The 11,512-nt window shown below is 40.5% G+C and overlaps 1 protein-coding gene across 1 annotated transcript in view; it reads left to right on the forward strand.

The window, feature by feature from the left end:
- The window catches only part of pcp4b (Purkinje cell protein 4b), a 45,998-nt gene extending 40,112 nt beyond the window's left edge, over positions 1-5,886 (forward strand). Inside the window, exon 3 of the mRNA XM_040009626.1 lies at positions 5,152-5,886. Within this exon, the coding sequence (XP_039865560.1) occupies positions 5,152-5,285 (134 nt within the window). The 3' untranslated portion in view covers positions 5,286-5,886. The remainder of the gene's footprint in view (positions 1-5,151) is intronic.
- The last annotated feature ends 5,626 nt before the right edge of the window (positions 5,887-11,512 follow it).

Below are 11,512 nucleotides of genomic sequence, written 5' to 3' on the forward strand. Positions count from 1 at the left end.
TGCCTCATGCAGCTCGCATAAGGCGGTGACCGTGTCCGCTTGTGGTGGAATATAAACGGCACTTACAATGACCGATGTAAATTCCCGAGGTAGATAAAAAGGACGACACATGATGGACAGTAGTTCCAGATTTGGTGTGCAGGAGCGTGTGAGAGGAACAACGTTCGCACTGTTGCACCAGTTGTTGTTCACCATTAAACACACGCCGCCTCCCCTTGACTTCCCCGAGTCCCGTGTCCTGTCCATGCGGTGAACCGAGAAGAACTCGGCCGGCTGGATGGCGTGGTCCGGCACCGCTGGGTTCAGCCATGTCTCGGTGAAGCAGAGGAGATTGCAGTCCCGAATGTCTCTCTGGAACTTTATCCTGGCCCTGAGGTCGTCAAGCTTGTTCTCCAGTGACTGGACGTTGGCGAGCAGGATGCTAGGCAGAGGTGTGCGGTGTGCACGAGCTCTCAGCCTGTTCCTGACGCCGGCTCGCTTCCCTCTAGGCCGCCGCCGCTTCCCTTTGTTCTCCCTCGAGATCTCACTCGGCCAGCTCGGGTCCGGAGTTAAAAACTTCGAATTGTGAGTACATTGTATACCAATAGAAACAAGAGTGTCACTGTCATACCTAATGTACCCAATGGTGATGATTTTGCCGATTTAGAAACGCTGAAAACTAACTTAAAAAACAAAGACAAAGAAAAAGTGGTCGGAGCAGTCGTGACGGCAGCCGACCTCACCGGCGCCATCTTTTCATTTTCCTTTGCTCTGCAGTTATCAATTCACAATGATAGGAGTGGTATAGTTTCTACATACTTGGACAAATGTTGATTAAATTGACCAAAATAGCATCTTTTGAGACATGATATTGAAAACTAGAATAGTAACTTATCCATTTCTAAACAGGTTTGACTTTATTTCTACTGTGCTTATGCACTGGTATTGAAACTGTCCCAATTACTCTCACTGGTGCAGCCTCCTTGGTCCATGTACGATATACAGCATAATTCACTGTATAGTGAGAAAAGCCAGTTTTTTTGCCCAGTTTTGTCCAAAATACACGTTTTCCTACGTTCACACTGCAGGCGAAAGCGCATCAAATCTGACTTTTGTGACCCTATGTGACCCATATCCGACCATGGTATGACAGCTTGAACAGCACAAATCCGATATTTTCAAATCCGACCTGAGTCACTTCTGGTACTAAATCTGATGCATATCTGATGTTTTAGAAAGTGACTGCTGTTTGAATGGTCATGTCGCATTAAATCCGTCTTTTACTTCACTGACGCAAGACAGAAGCCAATTATCAGCGCCGGAGAAGACAAACGAGAAAGCATGGTGGCCATTGTTAAAGCACGGGCTCTCTTTTTTCTCAGTGTCCTTCTTTCTCTAATTAATTTGTCAAAATTCTGTCGGTTACGATTGTGCAGAAATTGATAGACTGCTGCAACAACACCCACTAGCTCTGTAGCCGCCATTTTTACTTCCGTAAACAGAACGTGTTGTGTGTGACGTCTTCTTTTGTGCATGCGGGCCACTTTGAGGGCCGTGAACCGTTCACACTAAAGCACGTTTGCTCTCACATTTTATTTGTAGTGTGAACAACCAGGCAAAAAAAATCCGATTTGATCAAAAAATCAGAATTGAGCATTAAGACCTGCAGTGTGAACGTAGCCTAATACATGGCCATCCAACCACAACTGCTGTGAGGTTAAAATGAATATTCCCTGAAATGTGGTTGATGCCAGTCGCTGAAAAAAAAAGATTGCTAAAGCCACGGTCATGCAGGCCTACAGATCACTCAGTGAGCCCCTTGCAAATCACCTGTCACTAGTGAAATCGTTTTTCTGGGTTCAGTTTGCAGAGGTCTTAATGTGATATGTATGAATACGATTCTATGTTTGTCTGTAGCTTTAAAGGAGTAGAACCTTTGATGCCACTTGGATTCTTAATCAAATCTTTTAGCAGTTTTTGCAACATAAACTGACCGCATTCAACCAGGACAAAGAGATTTTAATGTATTATAAAAAGGTCAGCTCTTTGATGGATGCATTTCTGACTCAAACAAGCTGGACTTGATTTTTTTATGACTTAGCTGAGCTTGACATGATCTCTTCAAGCACTTGAAGGCAGCATCAGATCAGATCCATCCTTTCACCTTCCTCTGTAGTCAGACAGTACAGATCTCATCCAGTCGTACTGCAAAGATTACGAACATGTTGACACGGCAGAGGGCACAGCTCAATAGGTAATGCCGCTGGGATGAAAACAGCAGGCATCAGAGCGTTGGAAAATTCAATATCAATTAATGCTGGATTCAAAGTGCGACTTGATATAGAGGTTAGTGTTTTCTCCTTGAGCAGCAAGAGAGAGGTACTCAAGTTCAACCTCAAGGGAACCCAAGGATTAGCTGCACGGTCAATACACGAGTCGCTCCTCTGCTCTTCTGTCATGTGTTTCTCTGCTGATCAAACTGGAGACAATCAATGTTTTGCAGAAGTTTTGTAAGGCAGCAAAATGGATTAGACTTCATGTGGAGCTCTGCTGGTGACTCATTAGTTGCTCAGAAAAATAAAATGGCTAAAACCACCTAACTCGTGGTTGTGTTTGAGGATCGTTAATCATCACAGATGCAAAATGGTAAAAATTGTATACAGTTATTCTTTACATGGCAAAAACAATGCTATGATTATTATTTTCAGGAGGCCTGAGAGACTTTTACTTTCTTCTAGACTGTTATTCTTGGTGGCAAAAGTTGTTGTTGATATATGTTGGAGCCACAGTGAATGCTGCTTGAGAAAAATCTTCTGATAGCCTCCCTTCATATAACCTACAGGGAGGAAATCATTTTAATCACCAAAACTCTTCTCTGTAACACCACAGCTATTTTCATCTGCTCATTTACTCCTCGATCGGCTATTTATTCATGTTTCTAACCGTTTGTCAGGTAATGAAAATGCACAAATGCTTGTTGACCATATTAAGGACAATAATAACAATAACAATCAGGTTTTAAAACCTAGTTAAAATACATACTACATATTACCCTAAAATTATGCAGTTAGATATAACTAAACGTTTTTTGGAATGACATTCAAATGCTTTGTATTTTCCACTGTGTAGAAATTTTAAATGATAACCTAACACTGATTTGATTTTGGTATATATATACTCTACCAGTCAAAGGTTTGTCACACATTTTCTTTAATAGTTTTTCTTTATTTTCATGACTATTTACATTGTAGATGAATGAACTCATGAATTCTGTAGTAAGCAAAAAAAGCGTGGAATAACTCACAACATGTTTATATTTTAGATTCTTCGAAGCAGCCACCCTTTTTCTTTGATTACTGTTTTGCACACTCTTGCCTTTCTCTCATTGAGCTTTATGAGGTCGTCACCTGAAATGGTTTTCCGAAAGTCTTGAAGGAGTTCCCGGAGATGCTGAGCAGTTGTTGGCTCTTTTGCTTTCACTCTGCGGTCCATCTCATCTCAAACCAACTTGACTGGGTTTAGCTCAGGTGACTGTGGAGGCCAGGCCGTCAGGTGCAGCACTCCATCATCTCCTTCTTGGTCAAATAGCTCTTACACAGCCTGGAGGTGTGTTTGGGGTCATTGTCCTGTTGAAAAATATATACTAACTATATACACAAAGTAACTAAACTAAACCAACTAAACCAAACTAAACCAACTAAACACAAAGCGGGTGGGATGGCATGTCGCTGCAGGATGCTGTGGTAGCCATGTTGGTACAGTGCACCTTCAGTTTTGAATAAATCCCCAACAGGTCACCAGCAAAGCACCCCCACACTATCACACCTCCTCCATACTTCACGGTGGGAACCATGCATGTAGAGATCATCCGTTCACTTTTTCTGCGTCGCAGAAACAAACGGTGGGTGGAACCAAAGATCTCAAATTTGGACTAATCAGACCAACGCACAGATTTCTACTGGTCTAATGTCCATTCCTTGTGTTTCTTGGCTCATCTCTTCTGAGATTTATATAATATAAGACATATTTAGAATTATTGTTTTCTTTGCTACATAATCCCATATATCTAGCTTCATATATTTGATGTCTTCAGTATGTACTTACAATGTAGAAAGTAGCAAAAATAAAGAAAAAACATTAAATGAGAAGGTGTGCCCAAACTTTTGACTGGTAGTGTGCATATATATGATCCGTTTTCACTGGGATTACAGTCGTGGCCTTTTTGCCAGTGTTGGTGCTCCAGATAGATTAAGAACTGGTCGTCAATTTATTTCTTGCACTCTGACCTCAGAAAAAGCTGCCCGATTCCCTCACAGAAGCCCTGCTCCACTATTATTTACCCATATCATATGATGTTGTGACAGAACTCTGTGTGTTTCTGTGTATGCTACATATTATCTGTGCATGTGAGTGTCATCATTGCAAAAGTCTTTTAAGCATCAACAGTAGCAGGAAATACCAAAAAAAGCAGTTTTAAGTATCTGTAACAGCTACACTGTCAAATGTTTTCAGTCAAACTTTTCGGCTGTGCCAAAAGATGTGGTCTGATCTGTAACTACTGAGTACTCAGGTAATAATGTAGTAGTTAGTTACAGCATTATTACATAAACTGATGTTGACAGATTATGAGATTAAGCCAGCTATGTCCTGCCAACGTTCACACTAGACTAGTTGTCTACACATTACTACTTCAGGTTACGGAAAAGACCACAGCTTTGGAAATCAGCACCTGTGTGCATGCCTTTTCACCTTGGTAATGCTCTGTTGATCTGTACCTATGAGTCCAAATGAAGGCCTAACTGCTAACAAAAGCCTAAACTTTACTCATGTCCACACAGTGCTGATCATATATAGCAGATGTCTTGAAAGACCTTATATGACCATTAAGTCATGCAAAATAACAGAAGCAGTGATCTCTCTACAGTAAGCACTGCCTTGTTATCGGGATATGCTGATGAGGCTTCAAAAAACAACTTTTTAAATTCTAAATGTTGATCCAAAAACGGTCCCGCGGAGATGTCAATAAGTGGAAAAATACAACTTGACCTCTGTCCTTAAGGTTGCTAATCTAAAATCGCTTTTCAGAGCAGAGGCCTTACCTGACCGTGGGATAAACTCCAACTTTGTCCACACTGATGAAAGGCTCAAACACCTTTTCATTTTCCTTTCCAGATGCATCCAAAACGGATGTGCCAGAGGACTTTGACATCGACTTGGACGACCCAGAGACTGAAAAGGCAGCCGTCACCATCCAGTCCCAGTTCAGAAAGTTCCAGAAGAAGAAGAAGTGCGATGAAAAGTCCTAGTGAGCACCATGTTGCTCTGTCACTGTGTGCAAGGACGGCGGGCGGAAGTGACGGCACAGCGATGACGGTGTGACATTTGCATGTAAAACAAATTCATACCAGTTGGAACTCAAAGGGTTGCGATGGGGCTGGGGGTGGGGTGGGGGGGGTGGAATGCAATAGCCTGTTAATCATATAACATGTCTGTGAATTTTCCTTACCCTATAATTATAAATGCTATTATTTAATATTCGACTACTGTATCAATAACTAAGTAATAGAGTAATAACGATATGGTTTCTGTCCTGCCATATATGTCCCGTATATCATAAAGTCTAGCTGGTGTTTGTGTTAGAATATGTTTTTGTACTTATATTTCCCCTCACCATCCCTTTCTGTACTGCTTTAGACTGTGTTTCCCCAAAAGCACCTGTATTCTTAGTGTGGGTGGACTAAAAGCTAATGTTAGAGTGAAGGCTGTTTTAAGGAAACCCTGCCTGGAGCTTTTTCATTCCGAGCATAATATTTCATCCAGAGGCATTTTTATTTCTTACCTGCATGGTACTATCAAAATGTGTATCAATGTAAATTGAATAAATAAAAACTCTGTGTGGAAACTGTGCCGAAATGTGGCTGCTGAATTGTTGCAGTATGCGTAGGGACTTTTACTCTGTCTGCGAATAGAAACTGTTCTGAATAAGCTTGGCCTAATGTATTCCCTTCTCAGCTTGATGACCTTCTCTGTGTAAAGCCAGGCTAACTGAGTGACTGATTCCCACTGAGCTGCTCTCAGCTTTAGGCATTTGCTAACCTACAACCACCCAACAGCATACACCTCATTAAATGTCATATATTTTAGGTCAAACTCCAACAGTGATATTTTGTTGTGAAGTGAAGAATTGTAAAAAATAATAATAATACAATTTTAAAATTGGCTTTTATTGAGTTTTCAGTAGCGATTTGTGTAAAAACTGCATTTGTAGGGGAACTGACATCTGATTTCTGTCTGAACTGCCCGGCTGCTGCTTCATTATTTGATTTTTTTTATAGTTCTGTGTAAATTATTCCAGTGGCCAGGATTTCAGCTGCAGAGCTGTCACAAACAAGCCTTACTCCTTTTGAAACTGATTACAGAAAAGACACAAAGCCTCGCATCATTATGCAGTACAGTATACGACACCGGCACATTATGTGGTTAGCCCTTCCCTCATTAGTCTGTATAAATAAACAAACCAACTCTGGCAAAGACATTGTAAAAGTTAAACCCTGACGTCTGGTTTCAAAAGAATGAAGACCAAAGCACATCACACAAAACACACAACTCTAACAAGCAAGTTGTCAATCACTGATGCTTTTCTCAAAGAAGATTTAATTTTTTTTCCCCCATGCTAGCGCCATCACAATACGAACAGTGATGCCAGAATTTTGACTGGTTAATCAACTACTTTAGTTCAATCAGAAAAATGTGATATTCCATTTTGTTTAAACTGTTAAATGGCCATATCTAGTAGATTCTAGTACGGGCAGTCAGAGGCTCAACAATTAGCAAATGTTCGTAAAATGCAACCGCTAGCACAGCAATAGTGGTACATGGGTAAATAGCTGTATTTGACCCTGTCGAAGTTCAGCACTAAACAAGTAAGTTAAATAAATAAATAATAATAAATAAATTGTACTAACAGAAAAGTAATGATGAATATAAATCTGCTAGTTTACCATTGTTTCCGTTTTAGCATACTGATGTTAGCACTTAGCTTAAATGCACATTAGCACCTGCCGAACCTGTAATATGGTAGCAGAGTTATCAAAGTTTGTATAATGGCAGTGTGTCGTATAAGGTGAGTCGTCATTAAACAGGTTTATCTGTGATCTGACTCTTTCTGCTGTCCGCATTGTGCTGCTGCGACAACTTACCAGTTCAATAACAAATTCACGACTGCCCTTATGCACTAAATCTTCTTATTCTTTAGAAGATGCTGAAGAGAATAAGCTTGTCGGGGGTTTAAACCTGCAAAGCTTATGAAGGTCAGTGGTAACCTTTACACCCCAGGGAATTGATCCTCACTGCGGATCGGCTTTGTAAGCCTAGGAGGATTAAAGTGCTGAGACAACAGCTACTATTTTCTTATTATTATTAACAGAACAAACACTAAAAGAAAGGGCAACCATTGTAATTTTTATATTTAGCTGTCTAGAAAACCTGTGTAGTATATTAATTACATCTTTGTGCCTTGCTTATGTCCCATATACCTGCTAACAAATCAATACAAAGCATGTTTGGTGACATCGCCAGGCTTACTTAAAAGCAGCAGTGCGGATGATCTTTGTGTTTTCACAAAAGGTCACTGTGTTCTGGAAGGACTCGCTGCAGCACCCTGTTTGTTTTATTTTCCACCTGATACCTATTAAAAAGCTCCCTGCCAAGTCATCCAAAGGCCCACAGAGAACAGCAGTCCTCCCAAGGGCCAGACTCTTGTTTGTGTTTGTCTCTCCTAATAGAATTAAAATATGGCATTATCATATGGAGATTGTGTTCTCATCTTGCATTATGATAAGTCCCTCTCTTCTCCTCTGACAGTAAGAACAAGAGGATGACGACTGTGTCATCCGTTGTGGGTTCTTTGTCCCCTGACATTTGCCTCGAAGGTGTGCTACTCTCACCTACAGTAGAAACAGCTCTGTGTTCTCCAAGCAGGGTTGTACAATACAATAAATGTTAGTAGTTTTGGTTTTAAAGTCAACAGTCACCCTTCTTTATACTTTACGCACAAAAAAGATTAAGAATAGTACAGCAGGGATATGTACTCACCAGCCTCTTCATTAGCATACCTGTTCACCTGCTCATTAATGCAAATATCTGATCAGCCAATGACTTGGCAGAAAATCAGTGCATTTCGACATGGCCTGCTGGTGTTGCCAAGGTCTTCTTTTTTACTGACGTGTGTTGGGGAGGCAGTATGACGCACAAGGACGCTAAGAGAATAGACAAGTTGGTGAAGAAGGCTGGCGTGGGGATTGGTAGAACTGTGCACTCATTGGGAATTGTGATGGAAAGGTGTACAGAGAAGAAGGAATGCCATATTTGAAAACCACAGTCATCCTTTCCACAGGAGTTTGGTTGACCATAAAAGTAGATTAAGCGGTCACCTTATCAGATGATAAGTGCTTTAGGACAGAATGCTTTAGAAGATCTTTTGTTTCTACTGTCAAGAGATTTTATAATGATTTGTCAGGACAAAAGATTCATGACCTGATCCCCACACTACCTTCCAGCAGTAACAACAGTTGAACATTTATACTCTTTAAACTGTTAATTTATTGAGTTGATCTCTGTGTGTAAGCAATTGGACACCTGAATATCCCGTAGGAGATGAATCAATCTTTATCTTCTTATGTTCAAGACAACCTAGGGCGGAAGGCAACTCAAATAACCACTAAATCCAACCAAGATATGGAGACGAGGATGTCTGTATTTTTTGTAAACTCTCTTGTAATGGTGTAAGGGGTTGCCCACCATTGTTTACATGCTGTAGCCTACCTGACTATTGTTGCTGCCGTGTCTCTTTATAACCATGGCTGCCAATCCAGCAGGACAACACACCATGTCACAAAGCTCAAATCCTCTCAAATTAGATTAATTACAAAGACACTAAGTTCAGCGTGAACACTATGGTAATGCATGCACTGAAATAAGGATGAAATTTTCCACGTGTACTGAGAATAGAACAGTGAAACTCACTGTGTGCCTCCTGTTCCTCCTATAGAGACAAATATCACTCCTACAGAAACCAGAATAAATCTTGGAGCATTTTTCGTAGCCCTCAGAGTCCGTAAAAGCAGCCTGTAAATGTAGACGCATCTAAATAAACTGGTTTCTGTGCTTATGTCCCAACAGCCACAGACATCAATTTCACACTACAATGTTACTGATAATAATTTATCAGCCATGATCTTATGAAAACTGACATTTTCATGATTGATTTACGCACTGCTGTGCACTTTGCATGCCAATGTATTACCTTGGAAATGGTAAATGGTAAATGGCCTGTATTTATATAGCACTTTACAAGTCCCTAAGGACCTCAAAGGGCTTTACACATCCAGTCATCCACCCATTCACACACTGGTGATGGCAGCTACATTGTAGCCACAGCCGCCCTGGGGCGCACTGACAGAGGCGAGGCTGCCGGACACTGGCGCCACCGGGCCCTCTGACCACCACCAGTAGGCAACGGGTGAAGTGTCTTGCCCAAGGACACAACGACCTAGACTGTCCAAGCCGGGGCTCAAACCAGCAAGCTTCTGATTACAAGGCGACCTCCCAACTCTTTAGCCACGATCGCCCCGTAAATCAACCGATCTGCTTTCTTTCTCGTAAATATGTGTTTTAACAACATTATAGAAACATAAAATCTCACACATTGTTGTAGTGAGATGTGGTTAGTTGTTCAGAGATAAGGATATTTCTGCACGGTAGTCTTATGCTCCCCGGAGATGTGGAGATGAATGATTCCACTCAGTTTGATTCATTAAAATTGCATTAGTCATTAGTATCCTGTCACACCAACAGTAACATGAATCTGATCTAATCGAGTGAGCGTGTGTGCCTGTGAGCATGATGTGAGGAATTTCGCTGTCAAATACAACGAGCCCTCTGTCTGTACCAAAGACTGATGCTTCCTCTGGAATTAGCACAATTATCATTTTCACTTCTAACACTCCACCAGCCAGTTTTCCAGCACAAAGGACCAGTAAATACCTAATAATGTATTTTCCATCCAAAGTTGATTTCTTTTGCACGTCAACGTTCTTCCGCTGGCAAATCTCGGAGCGAGACGACAGGAAATTGAGCGCTGATGGATTAAAGCTAAACTTGCTTCTCACACTTCAGAACAAAACAAAAATTTCTCCGTCTCTCTAAAATCTGATTAAAACTTGATGTCAGAAACAGAGACAGGTGCCTGAGGAGTTTTAGTTAATTGTTTCATATAACACACACCTCTCTGCTGTTCTGTCTTTCTTGGTCTACCTATTGATGGTTGTAGATATGAAGCCCTTCATAAAGCTACAGAAGTTCTAGGCAGCAGCTTTCAGTTTGGGTTTTGGTTTTAGGCGTAAAACAACACAAAAGTTATACGCAGTTTATTTTAAAGTACACCTGACAGTGTGAGGAACTTCAAGTTCATACAGTTTATCTTTAACCTCCTAAGACCTGAACTCTTTCATGGCATGCATTTTTAATTTCTCTTTGCTATTTGAGCTGATTGTGACCTGTAAAAAAAAAAAGTAAAAACAAAGACTTACGTGATTTGTTTTGTTTTTGTTTTTTTACATGATTTTTGTTTCTGACAGAAATGAGATCCACAAATTAGGACATTCGCTTTAAATTTCGATAGAACAGTATATATATAATGTCCTCGTAAGTGGATATCAGACCCTTGTAGAGCAAAATTTAGTATTTTGGTCTAGACAACCCAAAATGTGATGTCCACATATGTGGACGCCAGGTCCTAGGAGGTTAAAGTTCAGTATTGCGGTGATCGGACCACCCAGTGGTCTTTTTTAAAGATGTTTTCTTTTGGGCATTTGCTCCTTTATTAGACAATTAAATAATAACCTCACTGTCCGCACTGTCTCACTTACCATTATTTTATTAAAACACAATATTTCAGTCCAACAGACCTTCATCCGGTACAAAAGAACATCGTGCACGCAATCGCTCCCATCCAACAGGCAGTATTCAGTCATCCAATTAGGCAAAACTGGCTGTCAAAACAGATCAAACGTGTGTGCTGCTAATTAGATAAGACTAATAAAAACATCTCCTTCTAAAAACAAAACAAAATAAACTACTTGTATTAATTTAATTTATTATAAACATCTATTTAGCAGTCTATACATGATTTGGATCTATAAAAAATCACAAGTGTAAAGTTTGTGCATATCGATACTATATACATTCCTTCCTATATTCGATCACGTACACTCTTACAACAAAATGCAAAAACAGTATATCGAGCTAAATGCTCCCTAAGACATTGAACCATGAAGGGACTAGAACACAATATTTACAGAAAAACAAACATGACTGATGGATGCATCTGTTGCCACTTTGGTAAAAACATTCAATAGAAAAGCTCCAGCTGGCACAGATTCGAATGTGGGCCACTGCAGTAGATGTCGTAACACTATGAGCACCACAGAGTACCTTTGCTATAACTGGGAAGCATTTTGTGAGTATTTGTTTT

Source organism: Simochromis diagramma, unplaced genomic scaffold (genome assembly GCF_900408965.1).
Source record: "Simochromis diagramma unplaced genomic scaffold, fSimDia1.1 OVJJ01000344.1, whole genome shotgun sequence".
NCBI classification, from domain to species: Eukaryota; Metazoa; Chordata; class Actinopteri; order Cichliformes; family Cichlidae; genus Simochromis; species Simochromis diagramma.